Source organism: Protopterus annectens, chromosome 9.part0, assembly GCF_019279795.1.
Source record: "Protopterus annectens isolate FY-2018-M chromosome 9.part0, PAN1.0, whole genome shotgun sequence".
Lineage (NCBI taxonomy): Eukaryota > Metazoa > Chordata > Ceratodontiformes > Protopteridae > Protopterus > Protopterus annectens.
Window position 1 is genome coordinate 1,187,749,197 of NC_056743.1, and position 24,509 is coordinate 1,187,773,705.

General features: G+C 38.7%; 1 protein-coding gene across 4 annotated transcripts in view; it reads right to left on the bottom strand.

Annotated features, from left to right (window-relative positions):
* Positions 1–5,012: 5,012 nt before the first annotated feature.
* Positions 5,013–24,509, bottom strand: part of LOC122811923 (carbonic anhydrase 6-like) — a 255,244-nt gene continuing 235,747 nt past the window's right edge. For all 4 annotated transcript variants that reach the window (XM_044084093.1, XM_044084092.1, XM_044084095.1 and 1 more), the window contains one exon: positions 5,013–5,387. In XM_044084093.1, the coding sequence (XP_043940028.1) occupies positions 5,262–5,387 (126 nt within the window). In that variant the 3' untranslated portion in view covers positions 5,013–5,261. The remainder of the gene's footprint in view (positions 5,388–24,509) is intronic.

A 24,509-nucleotide genomic window follows, 5' to 3' on the forward strand; every position in this document is an offset into this window, starting at 1 on the left:
TGTGAGTAATACGTATTGTGAGAATGTATCCAGCAAGCATGCTATTATGCAGCTCCAGTAGTTTGCACTGCTCTGCTAATCTGTATGATTACTCTCGATGCACTGCTGAGCTCAGCTCAGACATCTGCAATTGTGTAGAGCAGCTGCATGCAAATTTTTATGAACCCCAGCCACAGCTTCTGCTCAGTAAGGACAATAAGATTTTCTTGTTTTTTTATAATATTATTTTGATTTCCATTTAATTTAATAGCATTGAAAAAAAAATAAAATAATTACTTTACAATTTTAAATCTGCATGTGTTACTCCCAGAAAAAAAATGAGAAAAGCTTATTTTGCATATTTATTGACCGAATCTTTGGATCATTCAATACCAGTGTTAAATTACCTGTACACACTTCTGTCATTGCCACACATTTAAGAGCTGTCTAAGGTACCAAAATTGAAATAATTGCAGCCTCATTTGTGTCTTACCTTTTGCATGAACACACCTTATCAATCATAGAATTTCAGCAAAAAAAAAAAAAAAAAAAAGCTCAATGTGGTTGACATACTATAATAATGTCATATAATGAATTAGGAATCTGTCACCAAGTTACTCAATGCGTCATCATGAAAAATAATCAAATGTTAACAGCTTTTTCATTTTACTAACTTAAGTAAGGCGCATATCATATGGTGTTACGTGTCTCCTGTTAGACAGAGCGCTGCAGCATATATTCTGCTTGTGCTAAACAAAAGCTTTCTTACTTATCAAGCACAAACCAGGCAAGTCTCACCCAGTCTCTTTTTCCAGACTATACAGTAGAGTGTAGTTGTCAACTTGTGCACGTACTATAGTGGTGGTCATGCTCTAAGACTAGAAGTGAGTTTCAGTGTTTAATGAAGATTGTTTCAAAGTCTGGGCAATGTGGGTAGAAGGAACCATCAACGTAAGTGACTATGTGGCTGTTCTACTAAACTCTCACAGCAGAACCATGCCAGATATTATGACGCTTTGCAACTAATAAATGTGGAAGTGTTGTCACAAAAACTGTTTAGGTTATGAGTACCTAAAACGATTCACTTTATAGGCTTTGCAAAATTCATTGTTTCCACAATCATACATAACAACTTCAAACAAAACATTTAGTAAGACCAGTGTTTCTTAAACTTATCTAAAAAAAAAAAAAAAAACAAGAGCCTTGTTAGTATCGCCTACTTAAGAATAAACTCCTTAGGTTTTAGTGTATATACTCACGGGCTAAATATATGCATACTACACAAAAAAGTCAACTCAGCAACTTTTTAAAATTATTTTCTTTTCTTTTGATAACCAAGATGGTGGCCTGATCCTAAAATAACCTGTTTCAAATATATCCTCCTGTGCAGAAAGTAAAATATATGCCTCATGCTAGATATAGTGACACAGTGCATTGGATGCTGATAACATTAATACAGAAATTATTATTGTTATTTATAATAATCAAAATATTGTAAGCATGGAGTCAGCAATAAGGGTCAAAGTTAATAACACCTTATAATACCTTCATTGATACAGATCTCAAATCAAAGCAGCCCTGCTGTGATATTAAGCAATGCCATACATTTACTGAGAAGGGAAGTGCAAATGAAGACACCCACTAGTATTTTTGTTTGAATTACAGAATTCATGGATAATAAAGTTAACATTTGTATGTGAATCTCTCAAAGCAAAAAAGTTTACTTAAAATAAACAAATGACCTAAAAGAAAGGGGTAGGCTGAAACAGAATGTACTAGAGCAGGGAATGCTCTGCCTTCTATTTTTAGCTTGGTTATCAGGAATGCGGCTAACTGTCCCTTCCTGTAAGGAAGTTAGATTGCAGTGGTTGACCCTGATATGAGGTTTACTTGGTAGTTGTAAGTGGGGGTTCTGAAAAGGGCAATTTATTTGAGAAGGGACCAAAAAAAAATCAGGATGGTTGTTTAACTATGAGCTATTTTTTTTCTAATAAAGTAATGTCATAATTTTACATTATTTATTAAAGCAGAATGAACAATTCAAATAACTTGTTAAGTATACTCGTACCATGTTTGAGTTAGAGGATGAAGCTGCGGTTATAAGGGGAAGGCCACATTCTATCAATGGTTATTTCTTTAGCAATGGTGGTATTTGTCTCTGGAATAGAAATATAAAAGTCTTCCATGCAGCTACTGCTTTTCAGATATGGCTTCTCATCTATTGTTTGAAAACTTGATACAGAAGCCAGAACCATTGATAACATATCTAGCACCGTGTTCAGTTGTAGTCCCTTTCTCAGATCCATAGCCAGCCTTAGGCACAGGCCAACTAGGCAGCTGCCTAGGGTGCCGATCTAACAGGGGCACTTTTCAAATAATCTGCATGGTGTAGGTAGACAAAGATGGGGGCACTGGGTGGTATTGAGGGGGTGCTGTGGAAACCTTTTGTCTACAGCACCAGTTGACCAAAGGCCTGCCCTGCTCAGATCTTCTCAAAGTTGAAGACATCGAAGAGCTTGCATCTGTGACAACCATTCCCTTCACCCTTTAAAGTTTCTTAGTATAAGAAAATTCAAGTTTCTTTAGAGAAAACAGATCCACACACAGAAAGAAACTTGTCTCTGATCAGTTTAGTCCAAGAAAGTTCTAGCAAAGTCTGCAACATAATATATATTTATATTTATTTAGCTGTGTGTGTGTGTGTGTGTGTGTGTGTGTGTGTGTGTGTGTGTGTGTGTGTATTTATATATAAATATATATATATATATATATATATATATATATATATATATATATATATATATATATATATATATATATATCTACTTCACAATGCCAAAATTTCAGAATGCGGACAACCATATGGCTGACACCATATGACCGACATTCAAAATCTCGACATTGGAAGTAGACCATAAAAAAGGAAAATTAAATTTCCTTTAAACTGCTAGCACCCTACATGGGGGGGCTCTGCCCCCACCCCACCCTAAATTTTAATATACTAGCTCTGAGATCACACTACAGTGCAGGAATGGAAATCTTTCCATTCTGCACTATAGTGAGATGCCAGTTCCGCATTGTCAGCATTCTGAATGTCGATCATATGGTGTCGGTCATATGGTTGTCGGCATGCTGGACTGTCAGGTCAGCAATGTGAATGGAACCCATATATATATATATATATATATATATATATATATATATATATATATATATATATATGTGTGTGTGTGTGTGTGTGTGTGTGTGTGTGTGTTTCCCATTGAAATGCATTTAGTTAATCAGCAAAGGTCTCATTATTATTATCATGAGTCCCTGCAGCTGTGGTGTGTGTGTGTGTGTGTGTGTGTGTGTGTGTGTGTGTGTGTGTGTGTGTGTGTGTGTGTGTGTGTGTGTGTGTGTGTGTGTGTGTGTGTGTGTGTGTGTGTGTGTCTGTATGTGTATATATATATATATATATATATATATATATATATATATATATATGTGTGTGTGTGTGTGTGTAATTTGTATATGTGTGTGTGTGTGTGTGTGTGTGTGTGTGTGTGTGTGTGTGTGTGTGTGTGTGTCTGCATTAGCACACCTGCATATGTCCAAAAGAATTTAAATTTGCAGATGGCAGTTTGTACAATTCAGCACATTTGGTTCTGAACTCAGTATACATCTGCTAATGTGAACAAGCATTTATCATACTTGACCAGATGCTGGTTCAGAAATAAATGTATTAGTGGTAAAAATTCTTTAATCTAGCTTTCACACATCATACACTATAGAGGCTGTGATTTGAATTTTATCTTCTGATTTATAGACAGTTTGGTGACATACCAGAACAAAAAATTAAATTTTAAAAACTTAGGCTGCTTTAGTCCTTCTTTCTGAATGCAGAAGGAAACACACACACACACACACACACACACACACACACACACACACACACACACACACACACACACACACACACACACACACACGCTCGCGCACAATTACGTGTTTATGATTTGAGTCTGTTGAATGGTGTGTGTGTATGCCAGGTTGGGTGTAGAGTGTAAATGGGGGAGGTTTTGTGTTAATACTGGTGAATTTGTGTCTGAATGTGTTGGCAAGTTAGCAGGTGTGACGAATGTATTTTAACTTGCCAAACAGTGCTGTTAAGGAAGTATTTTCTTATTCCTCACAGTCGTGCAATTGTGCAGTCTCAAAGATAATATGTTTAAAGCAGCAGGGACATGGGGTCATAGGGCTTCCCTCTTGTAAAGACTTTTTTCCTGAGTTTTCATTGTAAACTTCCATTTATATTATTTTTCTGTGGAATATATATATATATATATATATATATATATATATATATATATATATATATGTATATATATTACACACACACACACACACACACAGACACACACACACACAAACACACACATAAAAATACATGAAAAAAGGCCAGCACCCAGGGTTCTGACAAGGCTTTGTTGGAATTCTGGGTGCTGGCTTTTTTTTTTTTTTTTGGTGATTTGTTTTTGGTGGGCCATGCACTAGTGTGCACGGTTTTATAATAGAGTCTTTAGTGCTCATTTTGTACATAAATACAAAATATCTTGTCATGTAGGTATACTAAATGAGTTTCATAATGAGTGGTGAAGGCATAATGCACAAACTATGTTCTCTACAATACAAGCTATTTTGTAGATCTCACCAACTAAACCTACTCATATTCTGTTTATTTATTTACTTAATTTCTTTCTAGTGCATTCAGATATGTTCATTTTATAGGTGAGTTATGTTTTAATTAGTGTACTCTTAGTGCAAGATCCATTTCTTATAAGTATTGCAACATGTTTATTATACTTTATATCTGTATAGATCTCAGTCTTTTTATCTATCTCAGTCCCAATATTATGTTAAATACTTTCTTTCAATGTAAAAAACTGCAAATATGTTTTTGTTTGTGAATTCCTCTTGTCTCTGTATTGAAACTAAAGCTGATCCATTGTGATCAGTGTACTACTCCTGTTAAATTGAAATGAATAAGTAAGTAAATACATAAATGCATTTTATTGCTAATAACAGTTGCATGATGCCTACTGTCTCTTATTTTAAACAACATACATTAGGTGAACTTTTCTATGGGGTTTTGAGCCACTGTGCTGAAACAGCACTTTGTCCTGCAGAAAGACATGACATTAATTGCAGTTCTGTATTTATCTGTGCAGCCACATATATTGAAATACAGAAATAAGAATAACAGCATCCACAGTAAGTAGTACAGCCAGATCAAAAGGAATTCATTTTAAATAATGACTGACTACTCTTTTATTGAGAGGTTGCACAGGACGATAGTTGTTCCACATACGTTCCTTGTGATGGTCGTTGGCACGTGTATAGTACAAAGATTTAGTAATGGTCTTAAGCTAAAAAAAGAAAATAAAAAGGTTTAAACCATAGTTCAGAATTACTGAAGGAGATATAGCCACAAGGTATACCTTTTATATCATTTCAGACTGTACACAAATGTCATCTTTTTAATAGTCATTAAAACTCATATAGTCCAATGGAATAAGTACAAGGCTTAAAAATAATTATAGAAATATATGAAAAGTCTTGGGGAAACATTTGGTATGACTTTACAGAGATCAAGCCAATCATCTACTTAAATTTAATAAAAATGTGCATTAGTCTGACATTAACGGCGCCTTATACCATCGCCACAACAGTGACACCAACAACAATATAACTACAATTAGTTTTGTTACGGATGAATGCAGGTAGGCTACAGTTTGTTAATTCCATATATAGTATTCTGGCACCTAAAGCGGTAAAACTTTGTGAAACTCAAATCTATAAAGCACCTATCTTTGCAAAAGTATTAAAATTTAAAATAAAATGGCATAAAAGCTAAGCTTTAAGTCTGTAAGCTTAAACAGGCACTTGCATAAACTGAAGACAAAACAAAGATCTACATTTTGTAATTCTCAGAACTCACCTACCCGTGTATCTCTGGTCTTTGCTGAGTTTCTCTTGATTAAAACAAAAGCTCTAAGGATTCTTGAAGATGAAGTAGCATTAACTTCTAAAATTTCATCATGTTGTTTTATAAAAACGATTATTTTTTGCCTTGTAAGATTCCTTAGTATGAAATTATATGCTCTACCACTATACTAAGGCCAAAGTAGGGCCTTACAGTTTGGCAACAGTGCAGATAATTAAGGCATACTTTGGGATGGGGTCTGTCTCATACACAATGTACCTTCCCTTCATGTCTGTCTAGCTTAGACTATCATTAGTCTCTGCTGTAATGTCTGAACTTTTTTATTCTACTCTTGTGCTTGATAAAATAACTGTAACCTTCATTCGGTGGTAATTTGTCTCTGAGAAGGATGTGTTTCTTTGCTTACTTTCATGCCCAGATATTCAAGTGGGTTTTAAGCTCTCTTGGTGCAGTAACTAAAACTAACAACAGATCATGTGGCCAACATCTGGTCAGCTGTGAGCTTGAGGAAACAACAGCAAGTTGCTATGTCAAACATGCTGCATACATTTCAGTCTACTAAAATCATACCTCTGACTGTGCTACCCCCACCAACACCCCCACCCCCCAAACACTACAAGCTAGCTATCTGGCTGTCTCTGGTCTCCTCCAGGGGAATTATCAATTACAAACAATCCACCCTTTGGGAGTTGACCTATATCCCTAAGATATAACTCTTCTCACTGAACCCAGGTCACTACGAATACCAGCAGGAGTCAAGCTTTGGCAGAGAAACAGAAATCCTTAAACATATTTATAGAATATTTCTACAACTGTTATTTTAAAATGTAGAACTTGTAACATGCCAGCTTTATATCATTTATACGTGTAGCATATATTTATGCTACAGATACCAGCATGAAAATTAGGAATAAAATATTTGCAATTTTGTATTTTGCTGCCAGTAAATAGTTTGTAAAATCTATTTTAGACTCCTGTGCAGAAAGGACATGAACTAAAGATGAGTGAAGCAATAATAATCTATTTTAGAGTTAAAAAAGGTTAGTTATAGGTTTCAAGCATGCTCTGTGCTGTCTTCAGGAGAGTGGAATGCACCAAAATAAAAATGTAGATTAAAAAAACAAAAAAAAAGATGTTTCACCATGGCATCTGTCTTGTTTTCTATTATTTTAAATCTGAATAAAATTGAAAATTGGCAACAATATTTTATCAGATGTATCATCGTCATATATATATTTCACTAAACATTTTTGGAAATTAATTTTGCAATAATATAAGAACAGTTACTGTCGATTCTGTTAATTTCTTACACTTTAATTTAATTGCAACTCAAATGAATGTCATTTCATTACTAATATAAAGATAGCTCAAGCCACGTGGAATCTTAAAAATACCATATTTTAGTGAGAGTGGTACAGTAGTTAAAAGTGCTGCCTTCAGTAATTGATTGTTAACTCTAATTCTTCACCAGAATGCTTTCTGTGTGCTGTCTTTGTGTTCATCCTGTGTTCACACAGGGGTTTTGCTAACTTCTCATATTCAATCCCACACCCCAAAACTACTGTAGCTGAATTGGTGATCCTCCAAACTACCAGCAGGTGGGTCCATATCTTTCAGCCTGCAGACATTGCAAATAGGCACAAAGGCCCTTTAAAGCTATATACATCCATTCAAAAATCTGGTCAGCTAATTAGCATAAATTGTGCATACCAAATGTTACATTCCTCTTTCTACTTACAGTAGGAATGTAGGCTACTACTCAGGAACACGTTTTAAAAGCAGAGAGGGACAGAAATGATGGAAAATATAACTACATTATCAAAGAGAGAGAGAGAGTGTAAAATCTTGAGAGTTTAATGATCTTCTTCTTCTTTAGGGGTTGCCACTATCTGCTCATGATTGGCAGTGGATTTTTACAGTGTCAAGTTGCCAGCCGGCACCCCCTTCTTCAGAAGAGACACACACGCACACTCTACCTAGGACCAATTTAGAGGTCCAATCTACTACTGCATGCATTTGGGGGATGGGGGGAAGGAAAAAGGAACACCAGAGAAAACTCCAGGAGGACATGCAGACTCTGCACAGAAGGCACCCCAGCCAAGGATCGAACCGGAGAACCTCTTGCTGTGAGGTGACAATGCTAACCACTGCACCACCGTGGCCGCCTGAGAGTTTAATGAACTATATTGCAGAATTCTAACACACAAGATCATTTATCTTTGGTTCTGAAAAATGGAATTCTAAGATGTGTTTCCAGTTTCTTTAAATTATTGGTGCTATTAGTATGTTTGTCATGTAGTACTATATTCTGTGCACTAGACAACTTCAAAAATCACATGTGATGAGGGGGATTCAGAAAATTGTGTGAAGGAGTAAACCAAACCTGAAAATAAGGACATACCTCCAAAAATAGGTACATCATGTGTTGGGGTAAATCAGGCCTGAAAATCGGAATCCATTCATCAATCCACAACCCTTTTTTCCCACTTTTTACACATGGGTTCAGGGTGTCACTTCAACAGTGACAATCATCTAGAGCCATAGTTCGCAATGTTGGGTGGCTAGCCATGCCACAGCTGTTCTTCCATACCACACAACTGCATGCATGTTCACACCTATGGCCAAAGTATCCATTCCACCTAATGCATGTCTTTGGGATGTGAGAGGAAACTGGAGCACTCACAGGAACCCATACAATGTGAGGCCTGAAAATAGGAATGTTCCTTTAAAATAGGGACAGTTGAGAAGTCTGGGTGTATCTACCATGAATGAACAAGAGTGTGCATGCATGTGTGTGTGTGTGTGTGTGTGTGTGTGTGTGTGTGTGTGTGTGTGTGTGTGTGTGTGTGTGTCTTCTGACAGACTGGCATCCTATCCAGGATTGCATTCATGTTCCAGTGCCAGGCTTAAACTGTGATAATGAACTGAATTGAGTAGGTTAAAAGAACAAATTAATGGAGTTTAAAGAAAATGCCAGCTGTGAAGCACAGCCTTGTCCTTTTGAATATAATGAAGTGAGATATTCTTGATATAATTGGTGGGAAGTTGCAGCATAAATAATTGGGGTGGAATGATCCAAATGCAGAATGTTCAACAATGTGTTGTTTTGTTTTTCTGTAAGAAAGAAAAGAAACTGCCGTTGATGTAATATGTTCATATTTAGAAAGTATCCTAACTTTAGAAGAAGAATGAGCAGAACTGCAGACACATGGTGCTGGAGCGGTGCTGCTGGTATTTATGCAAACACAATGGAACTTATTAAGGGAATCTAGGAAAACTGCCACATCTAGAAAGGCTGCACCATGTGAGTTCAGACACTAAAAGATCAACTGCATATGACCACACCTTGACAATCTAAAGGTCACTTCTTCAGCACAGAAAACTATATCAGCTCAACATACACAGAGCTTTTTGAGAGATGTGTTTGTTTGTTTCTAAGATGGGACAATGAATGGTATGCTGATTCTGTCACTGTGGTGAATGGCTGTACTGGTAACAGTAACTCATTCATCCTTAAGAGTGACCGTGAGCCATGGAGAAGGCACTGCTCTGTTAGCTGATGGCCCATTTCATAAGAAACATGACTGCTTTAAATGGGCTATGATGTGGAGGAACTTATACTGCCTGCTCGGTAGTTGTTATAGGAGAAAGCACTCTGCTGCCAGGTTACTTTTTTTTGAGATTAGGGAGGGTGAGTGACACAAGTTTTTGAAGTGGGTAAGACTAACGTGTTGTAACTATTGTAACTTCACAGCGAATTATTTCAAGTTAGGCATTATGATGATGAAGCCTCCGAGTGTTGAAGAGGAAGGGGGAGTATAGCATTCCCATTAGTTATGATTCTTAACCTGCTATAAGTTTGTGCTCTATGATAGTTGAAACATAGTAGCTAGATATGATTACCCATTCATATATTTTGTTAAACAGGATAGACCAGACAGTACTTTCTCAACAAAAGTTCCTAAATATTCCTGTAGGCTCACCGGGCATTCTCAGGCAAGCTGAGAGACATAATCTGCTTAGTGTGCTTTTGTCTGCCTCCAGTCCTCCTGTCAGCTGTTCTTGGTTCAACTCATCCTAGACATGTCCAGTGACCATCCTCTCTGGGTACCAAAACCACATCAGATGGCTCCTGTCTTCCCAGAGCAGAAGGAACTCTATTCCAACAGCCTCCTGGTTTGCTGAACACACCATCATATCCCTGACACTGAACCCATCAACTCTGGAAAGGTGCTTCATATCCTTCACTTGTATGCATAATCTCATATTTTTGCCACTACCCAACACTCAGGCACATAAGCAAGGATGGAGATATAGACTGTGCTAATTTGTGAGTCAGTATAGAAGTCATCTGGTCAATCTTCTGATCCCCTCTGTCTCATTCATGAACAACACCCCAACATAGTTAAACCCCTCTATTTGTGATAGCTAATCCCCTCTCACCTGTAGAGACTAATCCCTTCTTTTCTAGGAGTGACTCAAGGCCTATGATTTGGAATGGCTGATTTTCCTCCAAGTGAATTCATACTTGTTATGTATCACTCTAATGTACACCAAAGATCACAGTCACCTCAGGCCAAGAACACAATATGTACATCTACATTTTTCTGTGTACCTAATTTGAACTACTCTGTTATTGCTTACATTTCTACCTGTTCTTGTTTGTGAAATGTTTTGATTTTCACCCAAACTGAGCCTGAAATTGTTCGCTGTTGGCCAGTGCACTAACCTGGTAAACAATAAGTAGTTAAGTAAGTAAGGAAGTCGGTAAGTCAATAAAAAAATAAACATCATGTGTAAACAAGGATGCGGCTCTCATGTCCTAAAACTAGTTACCATCTAAACCTCAGCAGTCCCATGATAGTCTGCCATGTAAATTATGAGCTGGAGGAGGGTGAACAAGATGCAAGCTTCCTGATCACTTATTCCCAACTTAAGTATACTTGTCTTAACACTGAACATGCAGACACGGCTCACAATTGGTTGGCTTTGCACATAGCAATGACTCTGGGACTCTGTACTGTTATAGACCTTCCCACAAGACATTCCAGGTAGGTGGTAATATGTCTTATCCCAGCTTACAAAATGTTTGCCAGCAATGCAGGTAAACTCCCATGACCCCTCCAGTATTTCTGCAAGGACAAAGAGTTGACCAAGGGTTTCTTATCAGGCTGGAATATGCATTGCTCCTCCTAAATCAGAGGCAGCTATCAGATGAAGTCAGCTTTCCAGCACCTACCATAGGCTTTCTTGATGAGCCAGAAAAGTGTGTTCCCTTTGTAATTGGAACACATCTTCCTGTATCCTAATTCTGCAAATGGGTGCCAACACCCCAGTCTAACAATTCAGAGGTGCCATCTCAGTCTTCTATGCAACATTAAAATTGTGCATTAACTTTGATTCCTGAACAATATCCATTTCTTTCAGCATTTCATGCTGGACTTCATCCACTACTATAACCTTGTCACCACAAAATGTTTTAACTCCCTGGGTGAACTTGTCCACAGAAATAGATTCAGTCTAAATAGACTGGACTTTACGAACTTGAGTATTGCTTGCCTCAAAGAAAGGCATGAACTCCAGGTCCAAGAATTCCACAAAATATTCTTTTTTTTTTATGGACAGTGCTCCCAGTCAAGGTCAGAGTTTTTCCACCCTTCCTAAAAACTACCTCTGTAATGTAAATCCTGTCCACACTGAGTCCAGATGGCTTACCACAACCTGTCTAACAATATCCAATGGTCATTCGCCATGGTCTTACTAAACTCCACACATGCTAGCTTTCACTTTGGTAACTGCTGAAGATGCTACATCTTGGTCTTCTCTGTATTTTTATCTCAGATTTGGAGAGTTTCCTGCATCTTTGTCTAACTTAATAGCTCCTGTCACCCCTTGTATTCATTAGAGAGTCCCTGAGTTACTATCATGACAAACAACAACTGACTTTAATTCACAGCCTCCTGCTGTTGTCTCAGCTACTGAAGCTTGAATAAAGTCCCTTACTTCCAGTGGTATATAGCAATGAGAGATAAACTCATCCCATATAGAAGTATCTGATAGCTAGGTGTTCTCAAGACGGCTTCACTGTCTGGTTGGGTTTTTCAGGCCACTCCGGCCACCATCCAGCTGTGTAACCAAACTCATCACAAATAGGTAATCAGATGAAAGCTTATTACTTTTCTTGACCCAGGTGTACAGAATATTGGCCCTCAGATCTGATGCCATGACTAAAACATCAATCACTGACTTTTGGCCCATAGCACTCTGGTACAAAATACACTGATGAGCATTTGCGTGTTTTAGCATGGTGCTCATTATTCAAAATCAGTGACTACCTCAGAATTCTACTCACAATTTACCATTTAAGTTTAGCTCAGGCAAGCCAATCTTCCCATTCCTCCCAGTCTCATTCCTCCCATTCCCATTCCTATTCCCATTCCCATTCCTCCTAATCCCATTCCTCCCATTCCCATTCCTCCCCTTCCTATTCCTCCCAGTCCAATTCCGCCCATTCTCATTCCTCCCAGTCCCATTCCTCACCTTCCTGTTCCTGCCATTTACATTCCTCCCAGTCCCATTCTTCCCAGTCTCATTCCTCCAGGTGTGTCCTCCATTCTCCAGAATAGAGTTCAAGTCTCTCAGTAGAACTCCAGACTAGTAGGTGGTACTGTATCAAACATCACTCCTATAATCTCCAGAAAGCTGAACTGATGTTAGATGCAAATGCACAAACAAATACATTTTCCTTCCTGAAACTCACAGCTGTACAAAGGGTAGCCCTCCTATCTACTGGCACAAACTCCAGTCATATGGATCCCACCCAAGTGGTTTTGAGAATCTTTACACCTACCTAGGACCTCTGTAGGGAGACATCTTCAAAGCAGGAAAGAGATCACCTCTGATTGTGAAGTCTGGTTAGAGAACTAATACTGTGTGTAGACACAAGACCAACTATATCTATTGAGTCTATACCACAACGTTGAATTTACAAAAGTTCGAACATTGTAATATCGAACCCTAAAGTCCGAAAGTGGAAAATAGCAAAGCCACGGCACATCGACTTTTTTCCCAGGGAAAAAAATCAGTGGGCTGTTTTCGGAGCTTTGCTATTTCCTCCACTATGGTGCGATCTTGGAGTTGGTATATTTAAGTGTGGGGGAGGGAGCACAGCCCCATGTTGTTAAACTTCAGTTTAAGGTTAAGTTTTTTTTTTCCCTGGGAAAAAAAATCGCTGTTCTGTGCTTTCAGTTTTGTTGGGTTTCGGACAGTAGGGTTCGATATTACAACGAATGAACTTTTGTAATTTCAAAGTTGCGATATAGACCTATATCTGTTTATAGGCTTCATATTGAAATGTTGGCACTCGAAATGCCAAGTGCCTAAAAGCTGTAAAAAAAAAAAAAAAAAAAAAAACAACCAAAAACACAGGAGAACAAATCTCAAAAATCACTCTTCTCCTTAAAACTTATTTTTACAAGGGAAGCAAGCCTTCTCTGCAACCTCCATGTGGGGGCAAGTCCCACACTCTCTGAACTTACACATACTAACTCCAATATTGCCATACCTCAGAAAAAAGGAAATATGCTGAGAAATGGCATCTCAGACTTAGCATATGCAAGTCTGAGCTTTCAGCCATTTAGTCTCTATTTCTGGACTCATTCTAATGGGTCCTGGCATTTCAAATGGTTACCCTGTTTATATTTAACCTTGTGTACATACTTTGTCTCCTTCATCAGCAGTGAAATGAAACTCCCTATTTCATGAGACAATTTTCATTGCCAGGCTGTGATCAGTTATACTCCACTCTACTCTTGCCCAGCAGTTGACTGACATCATATCCATCTCTAACCCCTCATGATGGCTCCATGCAGTTTTTTTCAGGCTGAATCTGATCAGGCTACATTTGAGATACAACCAGTGCATATTCATTGGTGAACATCACTCCAAGGTCAAACTGTAGGTGGAAGTTCTTGTATCCCCCTTCTGGAAGGGATTCTCATATTGTTTAAAGAAAGTCATGAATTTTGTGTTCTTTCATATTTTAAGTTCATATGATTGTGACACTACCAGCCCAGCTATCTGGAATTTTGTGGATAGTCGTGTGTCATTTGTGAACATTAATATGATTAATTTACACTACTGGTGCAGAAGTGTGTGTTGAACTGTATGTTATGTACTGAGCTTCAAGAATGCAACCACAGTATACCCTACTGGAAAAGAACAGAAATGTATATAAACTATATACCTCTGCAAATGTATGTTTTAATAGTAGAAGCTGGAACACATGGAGTTAACTAGCAACACTTCAAGAAAATCACATCGCCACAGTAGTTAGGAAATCCTTCTACGTGGCACACCACATCGCAAAAGGTTTCTCATCCAGGAAAAAAGAGGTCATTGTTCCCCTCTACTCGTCACTCATTAGACCCATTATAAAGTACAATGCCTCTTTTGGTTTGTACCTCACAAGACATCTACAACAACTAGAAAGGCAGCAGAAATACCTCACAAAGAAGATTACTGGCCTCAAACAGATGCCCTATGCAGACCATCTAAAAAAAACTCCAGCTTTACTCCGTCGCATATTGCCTACTCAGAGGCAATCTCTGCCTAACATACAAAGCTATGTCAAACCCAGAGCTGTTGGACATGCTTCACTTAAAAAAATCCCAATCCCTCTGAGCTACACACTCTAGGGAACTAAACCTTGTCACCTCAATAAACAGAACATGCTGGAGGGATAGGTTCCTGTCCCAGAGGCTACCCATACTCTGGAACAAACTATCTATATCAAACAAAGCTCCTCATTAGCACTCTTTAAGAAAAATCTTGATTGAATGGGAGATAGGAAATTCACCTCAGGGATCACTTCTGTGGCTCTGCTCGACAGGGGCAGAGAAAAATAATTTTCTTGGGTGGTGAAAGCCAGGGTACCTTTTTGGCTAGGCTTATATAGGCCCTAGGGCCGATAGCCTAGTACCTACCTATGAAACTATGAACCTATTATGTTATCTCTCAGTAAGCAGACACAATGTCTAGAGCTAGAAGTTTTTCTATTGTCTTTAAAGTAATTTTAATTACTAGATTTAAAATGTAAAGTGTTTTATTGCTTCCTAGCGGCTGCACATCTGAGAGATATGTACTTCTCACACAGAGATGATAAAATTCTGTTGGTATCTGTTAGCATGAAAACTGAAGGCAGGTGACAAAGAGTGATGTCATCCAAGCTGACCCAGCAGAAATATTTAATAATAATTAACTCTCTCAGAGAAAAACTGCATTTTATATCTTGTCTTGGACCTAGAAACATTTATTCAGCACTTCTGAATTTGCTGTTCTCTGTAAGTAAGCTATTTAGGGCATAATATATTTTAGATATAGATAGGAAAATAGAAAAGATTAGTTTAGATATTTTCTGTATTTATTTGAGACTGTCCTGCAATGTTGTTTTAAAATATTTCCTGTGATTCTGAACTCTGCAGTTACTGTATAGATTGAGTATTGTCTTGTTCTTTTATTATTTATTATTAAATATATTTAAACCTATCTTTATGGCTGATATTTGTGAGACATATTTAAGCTCTGAGAGTACTTGCATATGTATTTGGTGACACTGTACAGGCCACTCCTAAAATAGCTTTGGTCTTGGTCACACTTACCATTTAGATAATAGTAACATTACACAGTAGGATTGGTCACCCTTTGTAAAGGCCTTTATAGTAGCTGATAAGTAGGGGTTGGTGACAGTGATAACTACCTTATAGTCTGGGCAGAAGGGGCATAGCTAGTAAACCTGTGCCAGTCTTCCCCAGGTGTGTGTGTGTGTGTGTGTGTGTGTGTGTGTGTGTGTGTGTGTGTGTGTGTGTGTGTGTGTGTGTGTGTGTGTGTCAGCTATTTGGGCAGGGACACAAAGCACTGGTTGGACAGAGAGGGTGCTGTACCCCTCAGCTGAGATCTTAACCCTATAGCTGTACCAGTGGGGAGTCTTATTGGGGATCTGGAGAAAGAGGGATAAACCATTCCCAGACTGACTGTGATCTCTGTATTCTCTTAAGGGAAATTGTACTTTAGTGTGTGTGTACTTGTCATCCTCCCAATGTGTACTTCCTTTACTGATGCTAGTGGTGAGGATTGAGGCTCCTTGTTTACTGGGTCAATGCAGGGGCATCACAATGATTTTCATGTTTTGTTTTAGTTATGAATATAACATTTCATGTTCTTTGATATTTTAGTTTCATATAATTTTTATCATTTTTTTTATTCATTTGTTGACCAAGTAGGCCAGCTGGACACAATTGTCCCTGTAAGATATGTGTCTTCTTTTTTAAATTATTGATGCCACAAGTATATTGGTTATACAGTGTGGTTTTCGGTGTACTAGACACCTTCAAAATTCGCATGTGATGCATTAGCTTCAGGAAGTTGTGTGAAGGGTTAAATCAGGCAGAGAGGCCTGAACAGAAGTAGGACGGGATCATAAAGTGCATCTTGCATGGACACACTCACACAGTACACTGTTACAGTGACACTCGCCATAGGTAGGGCAGAACAATAAAAAGATCTTCATCCACACAGGAGTTGTTGATGCTAATGAGACAAAAATACTTGACTCACAGTCAGGTGACACTGTGGCACCCTCTATTTCCATCTTTAGTGGATATCAACCCACAGTGCATGGTGAAGGTGTGGCCTCAATGATAGATGAATCTAAGGCTGGACAATATGTGAGCAGTTGGTGTTCTTATTGGGGGAAGGATCCCCAGTGGCTTTGAGCAGTAGTAATGCTCCCCTTGTAATTATGGTGACAGATGAGCACACTACATCTGATGTGACTATACCTTACATTGCACAGCCTCATGGGCTCCCTGGCACTGGTGTTTGTCACACTTGTCCAGTATTATGCAGGTAGCAGTTAGGATCAAACAGCCAATGTCTCCAGCTATTATCTTGCTACAATCTGCTACAGTCTAATCAAGCATGGAGATGATTGCTGTCTCACTTGGGATTAATGAGAATATCACCCAGCTCTACCACCAGCTGTATGAGGACATTTTCCCGTAATTGCCATTACCAGTATCACTTCCATTAAATGACAGTGGTGTCTGAGGTCAGGGTAGGGTAGGGAAGGCCATCACAAAATACATAGTCCTGTTTTGCATTTGAAGCTGTATGACATCCCTCATCATGGACAGTGATAGCAGTTTCAGCTGACAGGACAAATCAGAAATGTAATCCATCCACGCTGAAGTAAAACAGTCATACACCATCCCTTCTAGGGAGGACTCCAAGCCATAGTGCAACAAGCCAGCAAAGTGGCATCAGGTCATTGACATATAGTAGCACCCCTACCCCACTGCAAGAAGAAGCCATCCCTGACACAGAGTACCCATCATCCTGAAGTGCCAGTCTCTGATTCCTGTAACACATGTATGCGTTTTTACAGAATGTAAGAGGCATGGTCATTTACATGTATGTATAAGTCAAAATAAGGTATTGCTGCCAGATGTGCACATATAAGAAGGAAAGGAACAAAGCTAAGCAGAAGTAGCTGTGGACACTGCCATGATGCATACTGTGAATAAAGTATAATCATGAAACAGTTGCAGGGATGAGTGGTGGTCAGTAAGCCTGTTGTATGACACATTAATATTTCATTTAATCATAAAACTGGAGCACAATGATTTATAATTCTTTACTCTATGTTTAAGGCAGTAAAGTCATCTAATAAACTGTTTGAATCTCTGTTTACTCTTTTGATACATTAAGGGCACAAACTGGAGCCTGTAGGAAAAAAAGTGTAGCTTGATTGTGAGTATAAGTGTAGGCAGTGCAGATTATTATTATGAGTTATATCCTTGAAGAACTATTCAAAGCAGCCAAACATGTTAGGTCATAATGCTTTTACATAATGATTTACTAATTCATATAGCTAGCAGCAGGTGTAAAGCTAACGATTTGAACAAACAACTGGCAGTACTTTGGAGGCAGTGAGACAAAACATGTGCAGTACTGTAGAGGCAGATCACAAATTCATATAGTACCCTGTGACAGCTTGCATGAATCTCAGCAAAGTGCTCTATCAGTAGCTAAGAATACAAATATAATTAGCAAATGCATTATCAAGTTTTTGAAAAGTACTGCTAGCTCAATATGTACATTGCTGAGAGTTAAGAAATGTAAGGTTATACTTGTTGTGCATGCTCCAAGGTAAATTCCAGATGAAGCCAAGGATAAAAAGAAGCAGGACTTAAAGCTCAAGAAATCAATGGGAGTCATTGCTAAGTAAACTGAATCAAATGAATAATATGACAACTATCATGAATCAGAATAATTTGAAACTATATATATGTTCTCAAATTAAGCAAAGAGATCAACAGGAACACTATCTGTTTCAGATTATTGAAAATGTACTTTATACCATGCCTGCTTCATCTCTGTGCTTGATGCTAACCAAAGGTTCTGGCAGATTAGACTAGTTCAAAACTGTTCATCTTTAATACTTCATTAGGCAGATACAGATTTCTTTGACCAATTTTTTTAGAATCTCAACACCCCCTGAAGTGTTTAATAGAAAAGGGGCAGAAATGATTGATAGTCCAGAAAATATTATCAATGTAACTGATAATCTCCTAGTCAGAGGTTCTTTTAAGAAACAGTACGATCTGTATCGTATTAAACTCTGACTGGAGCATATCTGGTACAGATAAAGTCAGAACAGTTGTGGATAAGTTGAAAACTCATAAGTCATGTTTTATGAATGCCCTTGCTACTGTGTGATGGCTTTATAAGTTCATTTCAAAGTTGTCCAATATAATAGTACCTCTTAGAAACAACTAAAGTATGATTTTACTTGGTTTTGGTCAAATGACCAACACAGAAACGTTAACGTTTTTAAAAGGTTAGTTAGTGAAACTTCTACACTGCAGTTCTGTGATATGAATAACCTATTATTCTGCAAGAAGATGCTAGTAAGCACTGTTTTACTGCAAGAAAGCAGACCAAAACGTTACGGGTCAAAAACATTAACTGATGCTCAAACATGTGATGCTAAGCTTGAAAAGAAAATCATGTCCATAGATTTTCATTGCCAGAAATTCTCTCACTGTAACTATGGTAATGAACTCACTGCAGACTCAGATAACAAGCAACTTTAAAGTATGATCAAGAAAGCTCTATAAGGTTCAGCAAGACTTCAAAGAGTGTCAATGTATTAGCAAACATAGGGTCTACAGGTTCATTGTAAACCAGGAGAACTAATCTGAATAACTGATACCCTGAGTAGAGTACACCTACAAGAAGGTAGGGATGTCTTAATGGAGATTTATCAAACTACCACCTAACTATCTATGATTACTAAGAAAATGGAAGACTTTAGAGTCATCACCATCCCTCTCAAACTCTTTGAGCAAGAAATCTGGATAAAGCCATAATGAATGGGGCTATAAAGGCCCAGAAATAGGGACAATTTTTAAATATTACTCTTACAAAGTTAGAAAGTTGACAGAATAACAGGATTTGCATTAGCGTGAATTTTATAAAGGGCATGAAGTCTGAAACTCACATCTCTGCCATTATTTTCAGACTTCAGTCCTCAATGATTTGCCAGAAAAACACAATTTTTGGAGAAACAGACCACAAATGTGAGGGACAAATCTGGACATTCTGTGAAAACCTGGACAGTTCAGAGGTATGTTACAAAGGATGACTTTAAATAACAGTTGTTACAAGATATAACAATAAATGGGTAGCCAGATAATAGCAAATCACTTCAATCAAATAGTTGTGTTTACTTGCAATACTGAAGTGAACTTATTTGTGTAAAAGACTTATAGTATAAAGCCAGCAGAATCAATATACCTACTCAGCTTCATGAAGCTATGTTAAATAAAATATGTGAGATACCTTTAGGAATTACTTAGTGTAAACAAAGGGCCTATTATACTCTTTATTGATCTAAGATGTCTGACCAGATTGAACAAGTTGTTGAAAGCTGTGATCACAGCCAGCTTTAGGCACCAGCGAACCCTGCGGTTGCTGGGGGCTCCCTGTTCCTAAGGGGGCCCCTTAACCACAGCAAGTTATCTTATCTTGATATTTTGTAACATGTCTGTTGAACCAATAAAAACTAGTACAACAATTCTATAAAATTAATAAATGAAAGGAGTGGTAAAAACCCTTATAATTCCCTTTAAAATTGAAAGATATTTCTGGTTACAGTAACACAGTGTTTTATCAAGTAACAGGCTTTACAATTCCATTAAATGTTTTACCATTGACATAGTGCCCCAGGCTTAGTGGTCATTCGTCACTAAAACTAACAAAATAGCCATTTCTGGTACGTGCAATAACTGTGGCTGCAGAAGGCCCCCTTAATCATCCCTGACTGTGTGGGAGCCCAACAAAAGCTGCTATTGGCTGTAGAAAAATGAGGGGAAAATGTATTACTTTCCTGATTATGCTCTCTTTAACCTGAATAGGGCTGTAATATGACTCTGTTAGATTAAAGCTGATAATGAACATAAGAAAAGTAAGCACTAGAGAGATCAGCAGCCCAGAGTGACTGATCTAAATGTGGGATGGTTTTCTCTTTCAGGGACTTTTATAAATACTGTCAGAAAAACAAATATTATAACTCTTAACTTTTTTGCGGGAGAATTTTGTGCAATGCCAATAATAAAAGCAGAATAAAGGCTCAAATTTAGGAATATGTTTTAAATATTCTAAATCAATTAAAAAGTTAATAGAATAACACCTTTTGCATCAACATGCATTTCTGGAAAATAAGAAGCATAACCATCTGGATTTATTGACTGTCTACAAACCCGAGTGATTTGCTAACAAATCAAACTTTTTATAAAGGATAGAGCAAAATTATGAGGCAAAATCAGGAAAGACCAGATATGAAGATTGAGGGAAGATGGGCGAAGGCTGCCAGCCTAGTTAAATAGAATTTGATATATAATTCTATCATTTGTAAATATAAATGTAAAATACAGCCTTGTTTCTTAAATGAAAGAAAACACTGTAAAATGTGAACTTCAAGATTGTAGCAACATTGCCATCTGCTATAAGGAACACTAAGCCAAGCATTTCAAATGTTCTTTGAAGTCAAAATTATGTCTTGTTTATATTTTGATCTAAATAGTAGTGCAAAAGAGGCTAACTGAACACATTATTTCTATTGTCTTAACTTAAGGAATAAGTTACTAGAGTGTACATGTGAAATGCCTTTTATTGTTGTGGTTTCCTGAGCAGGTGTTATTTTGTTAGATAATGTGGCCTGTTGGCCTGGGAACTCCAGACTAAGTATCAAAATTATGTAATGTGTATACTGGGAAAGCCTAAGTGTCAAAATGATGTAATCTGGGAGGGCCCAGCAGAAATGTGTTAGTGATTTTGAAGACTATTGTTCAGAGAGAGATTGTAAGCATTTTGATCTTGATATCCAACTCTCAGCACTGTCTTATGCTCTCTTTATGTAAGTAATATCTTAGAAGTATGTTTTCTTGTAGAAATAGCTAGGACTATAAATATTAGACTTGTGTTTTTCTGTTATATCAGAACTTTCCTGCTGTATTGTTTTTAAGTTTCTGTGTGATCTCTGAACTCTTAGATATCACCATGGTGTAGTAGTATTGTCTTGTGTTTTTAATTATTTATTATTAAATATTTTAAAAAACTTTTACCTGTGGCTGGTTTGTGTAGAAATAAGTAAGCTCTATAGTATATTGCATATTTATAGAGTTTATTGTACAAGGCCACTCTAATAAGCAAGCCTTAGACGGATTAGTCACATTACCAAATGGATAATAATATTGCACAGGTATAATTGGACACCCTTTTAAGGGCATTTGGGTAGCTGATAAGTATTAGCTGGTGGTGGCAGTAATTACTACTGTACAGTCTGGGTAAAGGGGCACAGCTGGAAAATTTGTGTCAGCCTTTCCCAGGAGTGTCTGTGAAGTTGTATAAATACTTATCTCAAAGTGCGTGTGGTGTATCAGCTACCTGGGCAAGGACACGAAGCACTGGTGGGACAGAGAGGGTACTGGAGGTTAGCTTGCCAGTTAGGCTGAAATCTGGACCCTATAGCTGTGCCAGTGGGGAGTCTTATTGGAGACCTGGGGAGCAAGGGAGCAACCAACCCCAGACTGACTGTGATCTCTGTGTGCACTTAAGGGAAATTGTACTTTACTGTGTGTGTTTATTATCCTTTCCTCTTATATGAGACACCTCCCTGGTGTTAGTAGTAAGGATTGAGGCTCCTTGATTGCTGGGCCAGGGCACAGCCATCACAGTGTGGTTGGTAGCGGCTAGGGTAAGATATCCTCACTTGTGGTTTGCAGTGGTGTGGGTAGAGTGAATCCTGTAGCTTATGCACAGTGATCTCTGAAGGTGTTTTGTACTCTAAATCAGCCAAGCACTGAATACTCAGAGTTCAGATCACAATTGTTTTAATTATTTTGTCAGCTTAGCTAGTCAGGGTGAGCAGGCAGCATGTCAGCAGAGGAGTATGGAAAGCTGACAAGGAGCCAGCTGGTGGAGATGCTCCAGGCTAGGGGACTGGTGCATGGAAACCAGACTAAGGCAGACCTGATTGCAGCCATGGTTACAGCTGCATCAGAAAACAGCATCCAGGAGGACAATCAGACTGGCAGTGGAGATACAATATCCTCAAGGAATGGACAGCTCAACCTTTCTGCGAAGAACAATCAGACTGGCAGTTGAGATACAATATCCTTGGAAAATGGACAGCTCAACCTTTCTGCAGTGGACTTAAAAATCCAGCTGGAGCTAAAGAGACTTGAGTTGGAGGCCAGGCGTTTGGAGATAGAAGCCAATGAAAAGGAGCATCAGACGAAGCATGATAGGGAAATGTTGACTCTTCACCAGAGACATGGAGGTAATGGGGAAGGGAGTAATTGGACCCCAGAAGCACAACAGGTCAGTAAATTTATTCCGCAATTTAAAGAATGGGATCATTTTGATACTTTCATTCATATGTTTGAGTAGGTATGCAAACAGTATAGTGTTGACCAAAGGCTCTGGGTATGGTTCCTGACCCCCTTACTCCATGAGAAAGCTGTAACTTGTATATCACAAATGCCTGACTCTGTCTGTTTTGATTATACTGCTGTAAAAAATGTATTTTAGAATGTTTTAAGCTAACATCTGAAATGTATAGGAAAAAGTTTTGTGTGCATAGACGCAAGGCAGATGAAAATGTATGTGAATATGTTGCTGAACTGAGAACTTATTTTCATAGCTGGGTGAGTGGATGTCAGGTTACCACTTCTGAAGGGCTGGCAGACCTTTGGTGAGGGAACAAGCCCTTAGCACTTTGCCTGAGGACATGAGGATCTGGTTAGCTGATAGACAAAGTTCTACTTCAGATGAGTTGGGGAAGAAGGGAGACCTATACTTGGCAAGCAGGACAGCCCTGCACAGGAAGGGGACCCCCCAGTACTGTTCATGAGTCTAAAGGAACCCGTGGTGGGCAGCACAGACTGCCCCAACAGAATCTGCCAGTAGCAGGGGAAGCCACTAGTCCAGATACACATCCAGGAGCTAGGGTTAAATGTTTTGAATGCAACCAGTGGGGCCATGTAGCATACAGGTGTCCACGGAGGCAAGGTGGGGGATCAAAGGTGAGGGAGCCAGTAAGTGGGAAAGACAAAATGCCAATAGTAGGTTGACTTGAGACAACAGGGATATGGAACTACCATCCTGCAGATGTCCTGAGAGGGAAGGATTTGGATGAAGCAGTACCATGTACTTATGCAGTTACATGCAGTGAGGCCAGGAGACAAGCATGTGGGTCTGGTAGCCTGAGGGAGACCCAGACAGACTTCATACTTGCAGCCACGACTGCTGAAGTGGTTACTTCAGGGAGGGAGCTACTCTGTAGCAGTGAGACTGAAGGTGAGCCACAGCTGCTTGTGGGTACTCATGTTCCCTTGGACAGGGTAACTGCAAAGATAGAGGTGAGTAGTAGTACCCAGGCTGACAGTGAGGTACCACTGTCAGAGGATGCCAGTCTTTCAGTGGAAGGGGAGCTGGGAAGGGTTACAAGGAGAGAGTTGAGGCAGGATCAGCTCTCAGACCCTACATTGCAAGGCCTGAGGCAGGTAACTAGGGAGGCACCTGATTCTCAAGGGAAGGGGGACTCTGTATACTGGGACAAAGGGTTACTATACAGAGAGTGGACCCCTGAGGGAGGGCTAGAAGGTAAGAGAGTACAACAGTTGGTAGTGCCTAGAGCCTACCATCTAGCACTTCTAACCATAGCCCATGATATTCCCTTTGCAGGTCATACGGGCATAAAATGTAAAAAGAGGCATATTATGCAGAACTTCTATTGGCCTGGAATTTTCAGAGATGTAACAGGGTACTGCAGGACCTATGAGCAGTGCCAAAAGGTAGGCGAGGGAGGAGACAAGGTGAGAGCTCCTTTGATGCCTTTGCCTGTGATTGAGGAGCCATTTCAGAGGGTAGCTATTGATATTGTGGGTCCTCTGAACACCCCAAGTCCACACTATATCCT